The following is a 21503-nucleotide window of genomic DNA, read 5'->3' on the forward strand; positions in this document are numbered from 1 at the left end:
GCTAAAACACAGAAGTTACTACGAGAGCAATGTTGCTTACCTCTCCCATGGAGCACAACAGCAAAAGGGGAGAGGCAAGGTGGGAGACACCCCTTTATAGGTGGGGTACTCCCAAAGGTGAACGTAAGGGTGCAGAAACTGAGTATCAGACGTTCCACATATGGACTATGGAGACCTAAGCGTGTCAGGTAATAACAAATTTTTCATTACTGCTGTATAATTGGCCCTGTTACACATGTACAAATTTTAAATAAAGAAATATTGCATAGAAGTACAGAGAAGTATTATATTAATATCCATAAATTTGATTAAGGGATATCCTGTGTCAAGAAGTCTAGAAATCAGTCATTAACTGTACACAAACATCTTGACGGTCTGTCACTCGGCCTCCCTCCTGCTGTATTTCCCGCTCAGACAGCATCTCTAACAGCAGAGCTGCTGAAGTATATTTAGTCTCACTCTCTGAATATTTAAACCACTCTCTCTGTTCCCTGTTGCTATAGCAATATTCTAAGCTGAGCGTTGTTTGAGCTTTGGAGGTGCGTGGGCGGTGCTCTACGAGATATGGGTTTTTAATTGTTAAATTGTTTGTCAGCTCTCTCGCTCTCTCTCTACAATGTATCACTGAGAGTAAGTGTAGGCCGCGGTGCTCGGATCACTTAATCAATGCAACGCAATAGCTCATGTGAGTGATTCTGAAAACAGCTTTCATCAGAGAAGCTCACTTTGCACTGACTCAAGCTCTGTTTCAGCTCTATGTGTTATTGCAGTAAGCCTTTTTAGATTGAAGAGAATTGTATGCTGTTTATCATCATCATCAACCTAAGGCAGATTTTCCTTCATGAGCTGTAAACAGCTGGGTCAATTATTCTACAGCTGAATAATTTACTGTACTTTTTTTTTTATGTGATTCCCCCAAGCATCACAGTGCAGAGATAATGCCCCTGCAGGTACTCTGGCTTTATGTCAGACTCTCAGTGTTCTGTTTCATGAAGCCGTTACTGACAAAGCATCTGTGATAGATGCTTTTGTCTGCGCCTCTGCAGGCTAGCGTCAGCTGCGTGTTCACTCTATCCACACCACCACGCTGGTTCAAAGAGCAAACTGTTGTGTGAATGACTGATATCGGGCTTAGTCATTCATATGCTGATGATGGATCCGTGTTCCCATTGTTTACTGCCGTGTATCTGGAGGTGATCCCTGAATTCCTCATGTGCTAAAAACAACAAGTGGGGGTTCCTGTACCGGGAAAATCCTGTCTCTTACTGCATGAAGGGAGAGTGTGAAAGGCGATCATCTTTGTTCAGTTGGGACTTTGTTACCCAACCACAGCTCCTAAACATCAAAGGTATTGCCACTCAGGCAACCTTAAAAGAGCTTCACTTACCCCAGTGTAGCCATTATATTTTATGTATCTAATATTTTTGTTTAGTCCCAACCCATGTTGCCTTAGAGGCCAAACCACTTAGCCTGGGAACCAGACAAACCTGCAAGCTCATGTTTCATTTGCACTGGCAGATGCATCTGGTCCCCCTCCCATGCAAACAGATTTCCACCCAAATAGATCCTGGGCAGGCTGATCGTAATGAATATCTTTATTACATAGTTTTAAAATATTGATCTCTGTCTTTAATCATGTGTTACTGTGAGTCTTTATCGTGTACGCTAACATTCTGTGCCTAAGTGACCTGGTGTTTGTTTCTTAAATTGCTGTATTTTGGACAGAATGGACAGAATATTTGCATGTTGTCAGTAGTGCTGGACAGCGGCATGCACTTGTTGAGGAAGTATCCCCGTGAGTATCAGCTGCCTGGACTGCTATCAACAATTTGGAGGACAGTGATAAGAAATGACCCCAGTGAGCCAAAGAAAGATAGAAAGATCAGCATTACAGAACTGTAGAGAAACTACTGTTGAGGATTGACTTTGTCTGCTTGAAAGAGTGATAACAAACATCAGAAAGACACTCGTTGACTGTGAGCCTTTTGTTACAGAAACGTCCACTACACCAATCACAACTGTTTATCTAATATGGAGCTGGTTTAATATGATGATTGTCAGAGCAGTGTCACCGATCTTTGCTCTGGACAGTGCAACGTACAAGACTCACAATACTCGGATCAAACTATAGGCAACATCGATCAAATAAGGATCAAGATTCTGTCACTGCATTGCCTATGTCCTGCCTCAAAGGCTTTCAGAGACATATTTCAGTGTACTGTTTGTGTCATTTGAGAAAGTTTGTGACCAGACCGCCATTTCATTTCCTGCTTGAAAACGGATCAAGCACAACCCCAACTTGTGTATGTGGCTCAGCGCTACTTCACACATTGCACATGTTGCTCTTGGTTGCTAAGTCCATCGAATTGCGTCCAGAGGCATTTTGGTCGTGCCTGTTGATTGTGCCGCTGGAAATCAAAAATGAACCGAGAGATTCCAGACTGATTCACATTTGTGAACTAGTCTGGGGTTAAACCTCAACCCTAGCCGGTCTTGCACCTATTCATTCATTCAACCTTTATTTTAACTCAGAAATACATATTTGCTATGATGCTACGTCACTGTAGGGTGACCTGTTCAAATGCCTTTATGATAGATGGGAGCTTATGGAAGACCTTAAGCATTTTCCATGAGAGCCAGCTGTCCTAAGTTCAAGTGAAATCTCTGCTGGAGACACTTAGATGTTGAGACTCTTGTCAGGTTGTGTCTTTACTGTTGGAAGAAGCCAATTGTCAGTATCGTGCAGAAAGTTCTTGACGATCATCTTTGAGTCTAATCACCACACCATGTCTTTTCACCTCTATCAATCGAGTTCACGGGTAGAGCCAGCTGCTTTTATTCTTTGACTTGTGCAGAATAGTTGGGTTAATAGGTGATGGTTTGATCCATGACCAATTTAATCACGTCTATACATTCCTTTTTAGATACATTTTCAAAACACAGAGGACTAGAGATGTAGCCTTGAGTGCAAAACCTGTTGCTTGACCCCAAATGTATATTATGGTACTCTTTCTTGGACGTCAAAGATTGATGTACTACTATGAGTGTGTGGCCTAAATGTAGCTTTAAGTAGTTGTATAAGCTTTGGAAAGAGTGTTGCTTTAATTAATACAGTTATTTTTTTCCTTTTTTTCATGTAATTAACATCACAGTCCTTAATGATGCTGACTCCCTCTGTTGTCTGTCTGAGAAGAGTGCTTGCTTCCCACAAGGGATGATGGCCAGTAGTTTCTAGAGGGGCAAAGCCAGATGATCTGTGGGTCTCTACAGTGGTGACGTGTTTTTCTTAACACCATCTGGGCATATTAACTGACATGCTACCTCAACTGTCTGAGGTAACTGTACCTAAACTTCTTTGTTGAATCACAGGACGTCTATGCTGGATTAAAAGACACATATCATCTCATAAGGACCCATAATGAGCTTGTTAAATGTATGAGAAATGTACTTTAAAGTACACAGAATGTCCCCACAGTGTGTACTTTTTATATCTCATTTGTTTCAGATATACAAGAACAGCCCGAAAAGCTGCTCCCAAGAGTAGACTGACGACCTTGACCAAGACAAAACAGCCACAAGCAAACATACAGCATTCTAATAAGCCTCCCACAGCATACAATGATGAAATTATCCTGGGAGGAGATAACACATTTTATTAATGTGTTGCTCTGACCAAGGAGAACTGTGGCCAAGACAAGAAATGGTTCAGTGGTATGAGACAAACGGATCCAGAGGGCTTCCACCCACCAGTACCTGACATGTAGAGACAGCGGCCAGAATCTGACCACTACTGAATTCATTCACATTAAAGCCTTGTACTGTGTGTATAATGAAAGTGAAAGCAACTGAAACAGTGCAGGTCATTCTCTGATTTCGGCCTGGTCAGGGTAGATGGACAACTAAATAGAGCCAAATACCAGCGGTCCTTCACAACAAAGTTTCCTTGTTCTGCTCGGTTGTTACCGACACATCTCTTACAGCACCTTTTGTCCCACATCAGTACGGTCATATTTAAAGTTTCCCTCAAACTACACCACCCCTACTGCCCTCACTAACTGTGTTAAAGCAGTAGTAAAATCTAGTACTCTTTGTAATGTGAGTTGCACTGCAGTCAAAATGTTTTTAACCTGATTTAGTAAGATGTACTTCTCCTTGTGTCGTTGGTCTGTCTATCTAACACCGCATGATGCATGCTGAATTCCAATGTACTCTGCGTTCTATCATCATATTGGCCATTTGTACTCTTCACATCCTGATGGATAGATGGCATACACCACTGGTTCTCAAATGGTGTACCACAGCACACTGATGTGCCATGATGCAAATCCAGGTGTGCCGTGGGCTTTTGTGATAACCACACATTGTTAATGCGATATTCAATTGGGCCTATGCAAATAGTTATGAATTAATTTTTTTTTATTTTGATTTTTAATCACTATGTTGTGCACACTAATATAGGCAAACTCCACCTAAAAAAATGTAATTTAATTAAGCAATATCACACGAGAGGGAGTGATGTTGTACTGCGGCCTCGTGCCTACGACCGAATCACAGCTGTGACGATATCACAGTACAACATCACGAGCTCGAGTGTGATATTGCTTTTATACAACAGTTCAGCAGTTAAATAAGCAAGGCTGATTAAGAAATGTTGAAAAATGAGGACAAAATAGATAATTTAAGCATTTTATTTGTCTTCCGCCAACAAAAATAGTTCCCTCAGGACTCCGCTGTCACCGTTGCTATGTAACGCAGACATGGTGCGCCAGGCACTTACTCTTTATACACATTTATCTGCACGTTTCCATTAATTGTGCAGCCGGTGAAATAAGTCTCTGGTGACTGCATGGTGGACTGTCGCTTCACAGGCACAGCCGACTCTGCCTTCTGATCTGACAGTATGTTGCTTTTCTCCAAGTCATTGAGCTCCGCTGATGAAACACTGACAAACCTGGATGTGTGCTCAGATGGATTCAGCTTCTCCTCTCCCTCATCTTCCTCTGATGACCATTCATAGTTCAATTCAAAACTTATTTTAGGAAATAAATCCATATTTTCAAATGTTTGACAGTGGATGAATTAATTAGCCTACAACACAACTGCTGACCTAACTGACACTAACCGTCAGTTTTGATTTGATTGTTGATTGCAATCAGCTGTGAGGCGGAGTGATACATACACAGTGAAATAACCGTGATGTTGTACTCCAATATCATCACGGTTTTCCTGTCTCTCGACCAATCAGATTGCAGGGCTGGAACTAACTGTTGTATAATTTGATTTAAAAAACCTTCACAGGGAACCTATTTGTCGCCATTCACATGAGGGAACTGTAACTCTGTGACACATCACATTATCTTTCTTTATTTCCCATTTGAATTGATCATTGTTATTGGTGCTTTGATATGATTTTAAAAAGTTTAAAATTAATTCTTGAATCATTTTGTCAATAAATATTTCATGAGTAATAGTTGGTTGTCAATAGTTGTTTGATATTAGTAAATAAAAACAAATATTTATGTCATGATAAGAGTGATAACACACTTAATAGAGTATTATGCACACATATAAATATGGGCATGGGCAAAAAAAAAAAAAGAAAAACCACTGCCACACACCAACTGATAAACCAGAGATTTTTTTACAGTAGATGAAAACAATAATAAAGGCAAAATAGGAAATTAGAGGTTGCAATTTCAAAGTGCAGTTCTGCTCTCAGGAGCTGGATGGCATTTACCTGCCGCTGAGCTGTGGCAGCTACTTCAAATAATAAATGTCTTATAATTAACATCTTTCACAGACACATTTCAGGCCAGTAGGGACTTATCAGCAGGCAGAGCAGAGTGCACAATGTACAGTACAGTCAAAGTGATCATCCACTGAACAGCAGAGCATTTGGTAATCATATAAATTGATGTCAAAGGTACCATAATACACTAGGCGTGCATTATCAATCCCCATGCATTAAACAGATGTGAAGGCTCTTTGTTGCCCTTGCCTTTTAAAATCAACCAGCTCCTGGTACAGCAGACTCTGACAGTCAGACAGAAGCTGTCAACGCTGCCCCCCTTATGATTCACTGCTCTAAGCTGCACTAAAGTCCCGAATGTAACAGTAGATCAGTAATTCATGGCCACTAACAGCCGCCATTGGCTGGCAGTGACGTAATGGCTTGCATAACGCCATGTCAAGTAACCGTGCCTGGTGGGCACACTGCCACTCAGATCACTTACAGGGCCTTTTGTTCGCTTCTGTCATTGTGAGGAGAAGGCTTCTTGCTGAGCCACTGGTGTGTGTGTGTGTGTGTGTGTGTGTGTGTGTGTGTGTGTGTGTGCGTATCAGTAAAGAGAGTGTCTAGTGCTGGATCACAGAGGCTACCTGATAGCAGCGTACGATGGAAGGAAAGGGACTGCTTGTCTCAAGACAACAGCCCTCTCAGTGGTCTGGAGAGCTGTGAGTGGAGATATTAAAGCTAATCCCCATGTGGAAGTCAGCATGTGCCTCAGTTTGAGATAAGAAAATTGTGTGTTCTAGGCTGAAATGATGCTCTTCACCTGGCATTGTATCTCTGATCATTTAATGCTGTTATGTCTTCCAAAGTGGCTTTTCCGCAGCCATGGAAACAGTTCAGGGAAAAGGATCCTTTATTATTGTAAAGCCTCATATTTTTTTACGGGAAACAAACAGCTCAATAAATGTCAGGCTGGATTACACTTCTTAATCAAATTGCAAATGGACTCTAAAAACAGACGTATTGATTTCCTTGGTGCTTTGGAAGTGTGGCATTAGTGGGAAAAGTCTCAGGTCATGCGTAATAGAGTCTTAATACTTTTGTTTCCCCTCACTGTTGTTGCCGCTGGTGGTGGTGGTGTTGTTGTTGTTGTTGTTGTTGTTGTTGTTGTTGGTTTCTCGTATTAGCTTAGCTGTCATTAGCCAGGTTAGCACATGGTGCTTCAAGCCTGCTAAGCCTCAAATGATGTAAGGGTGAGGAAACAGTGTCTGTGCCGTGCTGCTGTCCACACTGATCTGTTGATTATTGACCCTACCGTGCATGGTGTTTACAATGATACATTCACAGAGTATTTGTAAAACTTTTATGGTGCTTTTTGAAGACTTTTTTGTTGTGAGAATATGATTTTCTCATCCCTCTTTCTGTCTCTTCTCTTTTAGCACTGCCAGTAACTCAAACAAGAGCACACCCGCCTGCTCACCAGTCCTGCGTAAACGCTCGCGCTCTCCCACACCACAGAGCCAGGAGGGTGAGAACATGGTGGAGAAGGGTTCAGACCACTCCTCTGACAAATCCCCCTCCACGCCCGAGCAGGTTGTCCAGAGAACGTACTCCTTGCAGTCAGCAAGAAGCGGGGGAAAGAACTCAAAGGTGAGCAACCAGAAGATGCTTTTAAGTTGTTTGACATTTTTCCTCTGTACCTGTATGATGGAAAAGAAGCATAGCGTTGCAGTTTTAAGCGTGGTAGATTAAAAATCTGGCAGAGTTTAAAACAAATTTAGTGTCTAGCTCTCAGCACTAAAAGTTCTCAGTTCAAGAATGCTCAACAGTGAGTCCTTTCCACTGGAAAGAGTCGGCGCTGTGAAAAGACATTCCCGGTAGAGAGGCACACACAAAGCAGCTCTGACATTTTCACAGAATAGCTGTTGTGAAAGGTTTCACTGTGGGACACAAGGTGCCAATTCCACACACATGGATTAAGGTTAGACCGGTCAGGATAAGGCTTACGTCACTTGTCTGACCAAAAGCAACAACAGTACACGTAATGACTCATTATACTTGTTGTATGTGATGACTAGGCGGACATATTTTCTCATAAAAACACAGCATGCTTTTTACAGCTTCCTCTGACCGATGTAATCGCGCAGTGCACCTCAAAATGATGCAAATGCTAACTCTTGACTCACAAACTCACACCCGTTCTTCTTTAAGTTAAAGAACATGCATTCACTTTAGAGGAAAATCATTGATATGAGAGTGCATGTGACACAGTTACACAACCTACACATTTACTTGCAGTGAAAATATGACGTATGAAACACGAGGTTAGCAGCTGAGTGCTTGTAGTGATTTTATAGTGATCATCGGGATGCTGTGGCAACTCTAGCTGTCACATGTGCATTCATTCATGAACTGTGACTGCAGAAGCACGTCAGAGTCGACCCAGCTGTACTCCTTTAGCCCAGTGTAGTGACGCACCCTCTGTGATTGGTTATTGACTTGTACATACTGATATGTAACTAGTGAGCTGCAACTATCACTCTCCCCTGTCAGGAGAGACTGCACCCTCCTCTTCATTCCAGCCTTTTATTTTGACATCCCCATACTCCCCTAGTCTTCTACTCTCTCTTTCCTTTCCCTAAAACTATGATTTAAACAAGTTGTGTTTTGTTGACGCAGTTGATCTTGGCTTATTTACTCACTATAGAGAATGTGAAGCTGATGTCATACCCTTTGGGGACAGTATCCTTAGAACCCGTTCATGACCTGTAGGATCTGATCTGTTTAGTGTTTAAACTGCAGACAGTGCCGCGTAATGTGGGCAGGGATGTTACCGGATATTCGTAGCTGTGTCACTGTTTTTGCTGTATTTCCTTTTCACCAAGGATGCAGAGGAACGTCAAAGGGACGGGGTTGCACTCCAATGTTTTTAAGAACAAGGTAGAACAGGCTGGTGTGTTTAGAGTCTCTTTCACTATCAATGGGATATCTAAAAATTGTGGGTTTGTCGAGCAAAAGTGAGGATTCTCTTTTGGCCAATCAATGGGTCACAGTGTTTCTAGCTCCACCTTTTAGAATCAGATCTGTGTACTAGGTACGTCAACAGAGGGGTGGCAACAAAACGGGATAGGATGGAATGGTTCTGTCAGTGCCATCCACAACTTTTGACAATGGGAATGCAAAAATAACTGTTCCAATGTGTAATCAACTCAGCTGAACTGAGCTGAAAGAACTGCTTGGTGGAAACGAGGCTATGGATGACACACCTGGACATTAGAAACTGCGTTGTCTTTGGACTGAGTGCATACAGTACACTTTGCAAACAGGTAGAAGAGCATGTGCCTCGCAAGATGGCACCCCTGTCCCACACGGGGTGAGGTGCCTTCACATTCTCTATTGGTACTCATTATGCTTATCGAAAGGAGAGGCTAGAGTCAGCGGAAGAAATCTTGTGCACCAGCCAACTCTGAGCTCAAATCAGTGCTTCAACAGACAGGACAGTGATTCTGCAAGGATGCGGGCTGGTGCACACACTGATAGTTAAAGCCTTAAATAAGGTGCAGTAACTAAAAATCAGCATGTCTTTATCAAAGTACTGTAATATCAAAATTACTCTGATGAAGACACGCAAGTTGTCCAAAGGTTAGTTTCTGCACCTTATCTAAAAACATATGATATCCCCCTTAAACAGTAGTCATGTATTTGTTGCCTCAGTCGAGATAGTTTTGTTATGTTGTTGTGTGCCTGTTAGATGGATATCCCACACCTTGTAAACAGATTTCCACAACACACTATGGATAGACAGGTCATGATAATACAAGTATGATATTTCCAACACTTCATCATTAGCATTCTTTTGCCCTGATTCTGAGGTCATGTTTGGACATTCAGAAACTACTTCAGTTGACAAGTATGGTGTGTTTGGGTTTAAAGGATACGTTCACATTTTTCCAAGTCTGTCTTAAAACCATAGTTGGACGCCCATATGAACATTGAAATAGGATTTACTTGGTATCATTTTTATGCCTCGTTGCCAGAGACAGCTGTGGCCAGAGGCATTATGTTTTCAGGTTGTCTGTACGTATATCCGTCCGTCTCATCCTCGTGAACGTGATATCTCAAGAATGCCTTGAGGGAATTTCTTTAAATTTTGCACAAACGTCCACTTGGACTCAAGAATGAACTAATTAGGATTTAATGGTCTATGGTCAAGGTCATTGCAATCTTACAAAACAGGTTTTGGGCCATAACTCAAGAATTCATGTGCTTATTATTATAAAAGTTCTCACAAATGTCAAATAGGATATAATGATGAAGTGATGACATTTTATGTCCAAAAGGTCAAAGGTCAGATTCATTGTGAACATCCTAATGTTCTGCAAAAATTGTTTTTTGGCCATTATTCAACGTCATACCTCAGGAACAGAAGGGGAGACGTGGTCAGATACAGATACTGAATTGGTGACACTAATCCTGGGTGCCCACCTTGAGACCGTACTGCTTGAAGAGATCTGCTGTGCTACTGGGGGGAGATATGTGTGAAGCATCCATGTTTTCACAGACATGGATGTAAACTGTAAGTGCAACCTGAGTGGTGCACAGAGGCTTACAAGCACGAGGCAGTAATTCTAGTTCCTCCTGCTAGTATTGGCCATCAAGCAATCCTTTCTTAATGTGATTCCAAAGTAAGTGATGGGGGACAAAATCAACAGTTCAGCCCTTGTATCATTCTATGTCTCTTCTCTAAATTCTGAGGATTTGGCAGGTCCATGAACGCATCGCAGGCAGCACACTCTACGAGTTCTTTTTTTCTTTTTCTCAGCAGCAGTTTGAAATGTAGAGTTTTACTTTTAGACCTAGCAAAATAAACGGTTAAGTTTTGCGTTTAGTGCACCTGCCGTTCTGCTGCTCCGTCTGTCCCCAGAGTACACTCAGCACTCACAATAGCGTTCCTAATGAATGGTCAAGCTCCAAAAATAAAAAACAATATGTGGCGGCAGATGTTGTTATCATGGCAGGTTTAACTTAGTATTAATCAGTCAAATTCTTGTCGGTCAATGGTTAAATTGTTCATTATTAACATCCCTACAATGAACACTGGGCACATAAGAAGTGCTTTAAATAAGACTTGGAAAAATGTGAAGCTATCATTTACTAACAAGTTGGAGAGCTTATTGTCGTCGACAGAGGTTTGCTGTGTTGTAAGTGTTTCCTGGTTACTGAGTTGAGAGGGCAGCGATTATTGCTTTTCACGTGTCTTGTTTTAGGTATTTGTCTTAATAAAGGTTGCAGAAAGTCTCAAAAGAAAAGTTAAGAACTGGACTAGAGCCCTTGCATCAAAGCTGTTGTAGACAATACAACATAAATTGATAGAGGAAGATTTAAAACAGTTGTTCAGATGTTGTATTTGCTGTCCTCCCCCTCATCTGCATCCCCCCTTCACAACTGAACTCAGTGATGGATTGACTCTCTCAGGTTGTTTCACAGAAGGAGGATGTGGCTCTAATGTTTTGTACGCTCCGCAAAATGTTAGAAATAAGCCATGTCACTCCTGTCTTCATTTACCTCCTCATTCTGTCCTCATCCGTCTCTGCTGTTTTAAACCACTTTGTTTCTTTTTCTTTACTCATTTTTTTTGTCTCCACGACACTGTGTGCACGCCTTCTCTCTCTGCTGCTGCTGCTACATGCCATATGATAATGTGTGCCATCTGATAATGACTGTTCAGCTCTTCTGTTGGTACTTTCAGCTGTTTCTTCTTGCAGTTGATTTCTTTTTTTTTTTTTCTTTTTTTCGTTTTTCTATCTGATTTTTCTTTGTTCTTCTCCTGATTGCATGCTAGTCTCACAAGCGACTTTCCAAAGTAAGCATTACTCTTTTTTCTGTTCTTTAAATATCTCTGTGCCCACCCTCCCTCTGCCCCACCTCTTGTCTTGTGAGCTGCTCTGTGGAGATGTCCCGACCCTGTTTGCAATGCTTCACCCCGAACCCAGCTTGTTCCTGTGCACACTGCAACCGTTACAAGCCCCATCTGCACCCACGATCATAGCAGATGGACGTGTCTTACAACAGACAACCCCACACAACCTCACTCACTCCTTCTCCTCTCTCCTCCTGTCCTTTCTTTTCCTTCCTGGTGATATGCAATGTAGCAAATTCCTGATTATATTTGCAAATATTTGTGTTCAGGCTGGTGCTGCATATTGATATAGTCAGGTTTAGAATATACGCTTTCCTTCAATTCAAATGTAGAGAAATAAAAAAGAGTAAATTCATACATATAATTGGGAAATGGAGCCTTATTGTTGAGATTTTGTCCGATTCCAAGAATAAAAATGGCACAAATTCTTTATAAAGAACACCACAAATAATTGTCTACATTCCTCTCTCTATTCCTCTTCCTTTTTTCCGCTTTGCCCTGCACCCCGTCCCCGCCTTTGCAAACTTATCCTGTCGTTACATTTTGGTAATAAGAGCTTTATATCTGTCATGCTGCGTAACAGCCCCGATTGAAACAAGTCAGACAGAGAGGCTGCTCAAATAATGATGTAGTCCTGGAGCTCTGGACTGGGATGCTGGCAGGATTTTTAAGAGTTTTCTATCCCTCTGCAGCCACATGAGAGCATCCCTCCTGCTCCTTTTCTCACACCACAAGCCCAGAAATCCCCCTCTCCTCCCTGTGCACGGCCCGCAGGCTGGCGTCACATTTTAGCGCATCACTCATGGTGTCGCTTCATCCATCCAATTTGCTACTTGTCAGACTTCATCCCACTTTTTTTTTTTTTTTTTCGCTCTTTAAATTTATTGCCAAGTATATAGGGAGTCAGTATAGGGTCTCATTTGTGTTGTAATTGTTTAGACACAGGCAGAGATGAGGCAGTCTACAGGGAGACAATAAACGGGAGGCTGGTGTGAATAACGGCCTCATGAGGCTCAATTTGTGTTACACACATACACACACATTTCCCAATTGATTACATCACTTTTCATTTCTGTGCCACAGTCCAATCCCACCCCCACCCCCGCTCCAACCCTTTTGCAATCCCCCCCACGTGAGCCTCAGTGGTCAGCAGCGGTCACATGACCCCAGACATGGCGTGAGGTCGTCCCAGCAACGTGAGCTTGATCACCCTAGCCCTAATGCAATCCAAATAAAAGAGTGCATTCAGTGAAAGGGGGTCCATGCCTCTCTGCAGCGAAGGCCATTTAACGATAATAGTGACAGCGACACAGCAATAATCAGTCAGGCTTCTCATGTAACATACGACCTGGATGGAGAGTCGAATTCAGTAGCAACACCAGACCCTCTGATGGTCCATGTACCAACTCATTAGACCACAGCTTCCTCTCTCTAATTTCCTATTTCTTTGTGTTCATGTTGCTCACTGCTTTGGTTAACATTTTGTTTTCTCTTTAATTTTCTTTCAGTATGACAGACTAAACCTGATTAAAGTAAGCATTTCTTCTTGTTTTCATTTGACCCATTGACAATCCCTGCTGGCCCCATTAAATCCCCCGGCCCTCCACTTCCTCTGTAGCTGTGCGACTGTAGGATCCCCTTTGATACCCTAGTCTCAGTCCCTCGTGTCCTTTCCCATGCTTTCCATCCCTGAATTAATGTGAAAGGACAGTGATTTGTGAACTGTGTGAAAATTGTTAACTCTAAAATGTCTTTATAAAGTCTGTTGTAATCTGACAGCAGATTTTTTAATGTAAAAACTGATGCCACCCTGGTACTATATGTGTTTGTAGTGACAAGGCAGATTGATGGGGTAAAACCATCTTCCTCAGGGCCTGGAGACATTTTTGATGTTTCTAACAAAACAAGGATGCTCCCTTAAATTTGGTCCTTATCAATTCTTTTGAAGCTGTGTATCCAGCAAAAAAGTTCCCATTTTTGTAATCTGCAGCCCCATATGTGGTGACATTTAACCACATTATATAGTTCAAAGGGTTATACACACAGACCCAAACCACTTTAAATCACAGAGGAGACTCAGGCAAAACTATTCAACTGTCGACTCGTCTCTTTCTGTCTCTGTCTCTCTCCCCACAGTCACAATAAAAACTCTCTATGTAAACAACGCAGTCAGAAATCTCACAACCCCACCAGCGTGCAGTCACACAAAGTCAAACACAGTGGCACACACACACACACACACAACTCATCCAGACAGTGGCCTCAAAGTAATTCCTCTCTCGTGTCTCTGTCACCTTCAAATCAGATTAGCCCACATTAGCCCAGCTATCGTCACAGCCAGGCCTCAGGCCTGCTACTGCAGCTCTCTGCCCGCTAACACCACACACAGCAGATAACCACCAAACCCTGTTAGGCACAGAGAAAACACTGACAACCGTTGGCACAAAAGAGAAATGTACAGTGAACTCTGCTACAATTAGCTTGGAAGGGAAAATTAGGCTAACTATTTGAAGGAGTGTTATTCACAAGGTCAGAATAAGAAAATGTTTGAATCACAATCAATGTTCTTGCAAGGAAAGGTCCAACAATAATTCATCAAGACAATCTCTCTAAAATAGGAAAAAATATAGTTTTGTTGCTAACTAATATTTACATCTTTTTTTGTTTTTGTTTTACCTTAAAATGTGGTGCTTGTATTGATTTTACCGCTGGAATCAGACACTGGATATCACTTTGTACCCCTCTGTTCCCCCTCTTCTCCCTTCTTCCTTGTTTCACCCTCTGAATGATCACCTGCATGTTTCCCCTCTGAGACTTTTGACTGTTAGAGCGGAAAGAGTGTCTATGTGGCTGGAAAATGTTGTAATGTCATAGTCATGATTAAGATGCATCTCTGCTGCCCTCTGCTGTTCCAAAAGGACAACAGCATCAACTGGTTTTTCATGAAGAAATATATCTGATGGTTTTAAAACGTTGAACATTATTCAAACACCTATTTTAAGATTTTTGGAATAATTTCACAACATGAAACAACTTTTAGACGAATGATAAGTGACTGAATAATTTCTTTTGAGACTGAGAGATGGACATATTGAAGTACATGTACCATAAAACTTCAATTAAATGCCAAGTCCCCTTTAACTAGCACATTGTGGCAAATAAAGGCTTGTCTAAATTAGATGCCTGGTCTGGTTGCTAGGCAGCTCATTTTTATAGAAGTTCTTTGGGTGTATAAAACAGATTGTTGGCTCCCCACTTGAGCTAACATTAGGTAGCTGTTTAGATTGCACATATGAATATAAATCATTCAACTTTTGTCATTATGGGGATGGTACACATTGTCAGCTTGGTTCATTTCATTTTACTGCAACCATGAGCACCAGAGAAGACCTTGATCACTTTAGATTTGCCTGCATGAGGGAAAACAAGTGGTGACTCCCCACCTCTGAAACTGTTATAAAGTCAGAATATGTCCATTCCTCAATTGCCGAGTAAATTATTCATGTTAATTCAGTCCGTAAATATCCGTGTTTTTCATTAAAATAATCCAAGATATGAATATTATTTTAACAGGATAAAGTGGTGTTATGTCAGTATGCCAGGTGCCGTTATCCTGTGTCATAAAATAACACACAAATGTTATTTGAAGCCTAATTTTCATACAAGTAATATTCATACTGGTTCAAATAAGCAATTTGATTGTATTTCCCATCTTTGCTGAGCAACAGTTTTGTGTCATAGGAAAGAAAAGCCTGTCCCATATAGACACCTGTCCCAAATATAGGCCTGTTGAGTTCAGTGCTTTAAGCAAATAATAGGCCAGGCTACTAATTGAAGTTTTACGGTATTTTATATGAGCAGTGTGTAAGATTTAGGGGGATCAGTGGTATCTAGCGGTGAGGATTACAGATTGCAACCAGTGAACTCCCGATTAGATCCTTAAGTGGAGGTTTTTACCAGGAGCCGTATTATCTGTGGAGGTCTCTTCTTCTCCAAAACAAAAGGGTCTGTTGATTTAAACCAGTAAAAACACTTGATAAAGTAGTTTCACATTAAAAAAATCGGTGTTTTTCGGACGCCCTCGTTGTGGAGGTGCAACATGGTGACCTCCATAGACGAAAACCCACTACCCTAAGTGGATATAAATAGCTCATTATGAGGTAACGAACAGAAAATGATTCTTATTTTCAGGTGTTTACACGCTAAAGTAAACATACTTACTATATTCCCTCTCTGCCAATATATCTCCCTAACTTCTACACACTGGACCTTTAAATAAAAACATTATTTTAACAGTATATCTAATGTGCTAATGCAGTTTATGGCAGGTTTGGAGTGAAATTACTTTCAGTTCCACCAATAAAAGCAGCAGATTGTGAAAGACTCCTCAATTTAATTAATAAATAAATGTCTGATTCAAAGAACTTCATGTCGCTCTGTAAATATCAGTGCTATTTGAGTGGCGAGGTGAGCTGAAAGAGAATTTCGCCCTGTGTTTAAACCTCAGCACAGTTGGAACAGACAGTCGGTCTCTGGCATTGAAATAGTGTAATAACTTCCTGTAATTCCTGGCAGGAGAGAGTGTGAGGTACAGTGTGACCTTCACACCTGCTGTAACTTGTTACGATCAGGTCGATCATGTTTCACACCCTCTGTGTGTCTGTACGAGCCTGCTGCAGCATGTACGAGTTTCACAGAGTTAAATACATCCCCTGTCTCTTTCTCTCTTTCTCTCTCCACAGAAGAGCCAAAGCTGGTACAACGTAAGTCCCACCTTGTCTTTATTTTACATCATCAACATATGTGAAGTGTGTGACGGGTGTATGTGTGTGCTGGTGTGAGTTTACGTCATGTGGGTGACTCCTGGAAGTCTTTCGGGGCTGTTTTAAGTGGCAGGTGCTGCTTACGAGATGAAAGGTTGTTGTCCTTGACCCTGTTTACTGGAGCACCAAATCACCAGTGTGGGTTACTGGTTCTCTAGGCAGGGGTTATTTAGCATGGGCTTAAAAGAGCAACAGGTGGTTCTTTCTGATGTAGGGAATCAAGGGGAAGACTATGGTATAATTTACCATGGTAAGCATAGTCAAGGCAACAAAGCCAGGGTGTTGCAGTTTTATATTTCACCACAAGATGGGGTGCTAACTCTATTTATGACCCCAGAATAACTGCTCTACATGTGATGAGCTGATGAACAACCCCTTAATAATTATTTTCATCCAACCCTTACACAGAAAAGCTGTCTGTTGCGTCAGTTAAGCCCTCAGAGTGTGCAAGTATGAGAGTATTGGACTTCATCACTTAGTGTCAAACCCTACTTTCTCGAGAAGTGTAGTGTTTATTGGACTTTTTCCCATTTTATGTTGTTTTATTTCTTTTTTTTTTATTCCCTGTGTGTACACTCTTCCCCTCTCTCCCCAGCATGAAAGACAACACATCCTGAGAGTAAGCATGACTTGTATTCTTGTGCAACCCTGGATAACTTTCTGTCTCTAGCGCTCTGAATCTTTGTTATCAGACCGCTGAAATGATAACATCCCTCCTGCCTGTTTCTCATCCCATTGACTTCAGCCGGTGTTGTTACCACCTAATAGCAAAGCCAGACTTTGGAGGAAGTGATTTTGACATGTTGAAATAGACACATCTTGAATATTTGTCAAACTAAAGCCCCGTAGTCTTATTTAGCACATGAATTGAAGCTTGTTTTGACAGTCAAAAGCTTCTGGATTTGTGTTTCACAAGTCCTTTCCAAAGGCCTGTCACCATTCAAACTTCTGATTCTGGTATGCAACAGGTGGTAACAAGCCCACTGAGTTTCTCGCTGTACTAAACAAATCAACAAACCACCACAAGGGCCTCTGGACGAGCCGTGAATGCCTTTGAACAACAGGGGAATGGAGCATGGTGCTTAAGGTCGTGGCATGTTTCCCTCTATAGCCCAAATCCTGTTCTGTGTCCATGTCCTAAAAATAACTTAAACACTGGGACATTTAGGCTGTAAGGCATGACCATCAACAGAAGATGCAGGGACCTCCCTGCAGGTGGGGAAGATGAATACATGCTGTTGAGTTGAAAAGAGGCTTGGTCCAAAAAGTCCAGACAGCTTCTTGAATATTTCTCTAATGTACTCAGCTGTAGTAAGCCACTCATATTTCCTCTACTGACCCGCTATCTAGAAAGCAGCATCACAAGTAACAATCTAGAGTTGATGCTTCTCTGACTAACAGATTCAAATGACAACACACGGCTGGCTACCAGCACAGTATACATGAAGTGTACAAGATACCAGGACCAGCTGCTCTCATCAACGAATACACTGCAAGAAAGCAATCATCATTATTAGTGTGTCCCAAAATTTTCTTGAAAATTTTAAAGCTAGTCATTTATTTTTATTGTCAACAAATTCAGTGAAAAGAACAAAAGCAGCAATGAGTTTACTCTACAAACAAGAGCTGGTTACACAACCAAAGGCTGATATAGCTTATATCTCCTTGCCATAGTGCTTTATTACTTGGGTTTCCATCCAATTGTAGCACAAATTTCAACAGAATTTTAGAAAATCGGCTGAACAAAATGCACATGTAGGTGCTTTCCCATCCACTATTTATAATAGTATTGGGAGTTGGTTAACTGAGATAAGCAGTATGGGTGGCGCTAATTCTCTAGTCATGTGCCACTGCAGAAGAAGAGGGCACAACAAGATGACTAAATTAAAAGAGCACCCGTCAAACCTCAAACAAAGGAAAACAATGGATGTATGATAATGGAGAGCACACTGGGCAATGAAAATAGAGTTTTGAACCAGTAGTATTACAGCTGTGTTCTCTTGGAAGAGTTCTGATAACAACCCTGTGTGCATACCATAGACTGTACGAATAATGGATGAAGCTACCGTGATGTCACCCATTGGCTAGTGGACTCCCATTTTGAAGCCTTGAGTTAGGCATTTCAGCCGTCACCATCTTGGTTTTTCGGAGCCAGAAGTGGCCATATTTGGATGAGAGGCTGAAGCCGTGGAGGAGGGAGGGTTGGATCTGAGTGAGAAGTCAAGGACATGATTGGCAGACAGCCTGTCAAAGAAGGCTGCCCTTAATTATGTGTAACTTTAAGCCCTAATAAAATGTAAACGGATGAGTTATATAAAAATTCACCCACATGCAGTTGTCATGAAAGTTGAAATCAGCAATAGAGACCAAACCCGGTTTTTCTACCAGCCTGTAAACATCTTTATTTCTGCTGTAAAATTGGGCATTTCAACATGGGGGTCAATGGGGATTGACCTGCTTCTGAAGCCAGCCTCAAGTGGCTCACTGTTGCACTAGGTGACACGTTCCTTCAGTACCAGGAACATGGGCAGTGCAGTTTATATTGACTCAGTCCCACAAACACCATCCTGCTGCTGAAAATGCTCCCTCATGCAGCATGTGTATTAATCCGCAGCTAAAATGAGTCCCCAACAGATGCACTGTTTACCCCTTTTTTTAGTATAATTTGCTCAAAAACCCCAGCTGTTTTAGAAAATGACTTAGCCTTTATAAAATTGAAACTATGTACGTGTGAGCTCTTTATAAAGATGCATGTCTTCAGTAGGAGCCAGTGGGATTTGGGCTGAGTTTCACAGATAAAGTAGGAAAGTCGGAAAGGATCGAGAGACGCGCCAAGGCCCCGTTGGTTTTGTTCTTTTCAGTGGATTTGTTGACAGTAAGAAAAATATAGAGCAATGCCAGCCTTATCCCTTAAACAAGTGAAAAGAGTTCTAAAAGCTGGATATCAAAACCAAATGGCTTTTATAGGCCGACGTGATTTCTTGCTGTGTGAAATTGGCAGTATGAGTGAGAGTGGAATTTACCGTCACGACATCTCCACAATGGTGAATTTACATTTTAAAAAAGATCCCAGGATTAGTACTGTGTTCCTAACATGTTGTACACTTGTCCTTATTCACACAATAACTACTGAAAGCCAATCAATCAAGTGAAATATGTCCAATGGGTACTCTTGCCTCAGTTGACCAGGACTGTGTGTATGGGTGTCAAACCCATGGTCTACCTGCATGTAGGACAGCGTGTGCATGTGTGCATGTGTGTATGTGTGCGCCTCTACATGGCAATGATGACCTCCCATGGCACTGAAACCACAGTGATTAAAACTCCATCCGTCCCAATGTGAGTTCTGAGCCTGTTAGAGTTTCGCACAGTGGCCACCTTTTTCTACAGCCCCCTGATAGCATCTGTTTATTCGCTTTGCATCGACATGAGTTTGTCGCAATGTGTGGCAACCATACCCACAGGCTCCAGGAAGTTGGCAACAAGAGGATACTGTAAATGCTGAAAACAGTGGGTGAGCAAGATTAGTGCTTTAGACTTCAATTTGTTTAGATCTGCATAGATCGATGCAGCAGAGAGTACGTCAGGCCTTTTACATCGCTTCACTTCGATCGATGTGCACACACATACCTTGCCTTTCAAATGACAAACAACCACATTGAAAGGATGGGATTGTTAACGAGATGGACACACACACCTCAAGCCCTCACCCCCCCCCCTTTAAAAAACACTAAAACCCCACCCTGCTTTACTGTACCAGTCGCCTCCATCCCCTACTGTTTGTCCAGCGTTAATAGTTAACCAAATCTATAAACACTGTGTATCCACAGTCCCACCTCATCCCGAGTCTCATACTGTCACCTCGACGCCGGCCACTGCATCAGTCACAATGGCCTCTTTCTTTGCTTGATTTATTGGAGAAAATGAATTGAATGAGCGGCAAATAAAGGACCACTCTTTGCACGGACGCCACAAGTAATTTGGCGGCAATTTTTAGCAGACGAACCCTTATGTCGCTGAAATTTCATCCACGTGATGCAAAGGCATTCTCAACAGGGTGTAGGCCTTTTTACAGCTGCGGGTGAATCATCATCACTGTTTTTCCAGAGGCCTGCTGCCGAAGTTTTTTTTTTTCCGACTACTTTTTTCCTGCATCTTCCTCAGTGTCTGATTTAAGTGAGGATCGGGAAATAACTGCAGAGGAAAGGTGGAAGTCATGGCTGAATTCCAGTGCACAAATGTGGGCTACACATTTGCTTCATCCAGCAGAAGTCAATGAAATGCAACATCTTTTTTTCTTTTTTCTTTTAATTGCTGCCGTGACCTCCATCACTATGCCTACCGTCTTGACTCTTGAAATATTTTCAGTCAAGAGTAGTGGGAGGACATGCACACCAATTGTTTTTTAAGCACTCCTAAAATAGGAACTGCGAGCTCTGAATCTTTCTTGCCTGCTAAGAGTAACAGAGGGTGATCAAGTATCATGAGTGCATGAATGACTCTAATACCAAGGCAGGGAGAAAGGAGGGGGGCCCTTCATACCTTCAAATCATCACCTTTGGTGCCTTAAGTTTGGATTCCAGCAGCATCTTGGGCATAAAGTGAATGATCAAATGAAACGCACAGACAAAGAAATATGTACAGTATGACGGTGCAGCCACTTCACCCTGCGATGTAAGCTCTGGACAGCAAACCAGTGCAGACCCAGTCAAGATTGATGGTGTTGTTTTGCAGGCGGAGGTAACTGGAGGTTATGCTCACATCTGTTATCTGTAACTCAATCACTTGGACGGACAGCAAGTCAGACTCAACACATACTTCAGTGGACTGGAAACATTCATTTCTCTCTTTTCTTCAGTCCTGTTTTCTTCCCTCTCCCCATCCACATCTTTGTTTATATTAGCACTCCGCTCCACAAAGTAAACTCGCTTCATTCTTTTCTGGTCGTAAACTGGGTAATTACTAGGCACTCAGACCTGGACAGCACCACACACACACACAGACACACTCAGCTCTCACACTTACCAGG

The 21503-nt window shown here is 41.9% G+C and overlaps 1 protein-coding gene across 3 annotated transcripts in view; it reads left to right on the forward strand.

Moving 5' to 3' along the window:
* The window catches only part of gramd1bb (GRAM domain containing 1Bb), a 93970-nt gene that overhangs the window by 56364 nt on the left and 16103 nt on the right, over positions 1-21503 (forward strand). The window contains exons 4-8 of one of the 3 annotated variants that reach the window (XM_050070875.1): positions 7171-7381; positions 11574-11594; positions 13160-13183; positions 16394-16414; positions 17070-17093. In XM_050070875.1, the coding sequence (XP_049926832.1) occupies positions 7171-7381; positions 11574-11594; positions 13160-13183; positions 16394-16414; positions 17070-17093 (301 nt within the window). The remainder of the gene's footprint in view (positions 1-7170; positions 7382-11573; positions 11595-13159; positions 13184-16393; positions 16415-17069; positions 17094-21503) is intronic. The other 2 variants (XM_050070886.1, XM_050070897.1) reach the window with 2 other exon arrangements.

Source organism: Epinephelus moara, chromosome 2 (genome assembly GCF_006386435.1).
Source record: "Epinephelus moara isolate mb chromosome 2, YSFRI_EMoa_1.0, whole genome shotgun sequence".
Taxonomy (NCBI): Eukaryota; Metazoa; Chordata; class Actinopteri; order Perciformes; family Serranidae; genus Epinephelus; species Epinephelus moara.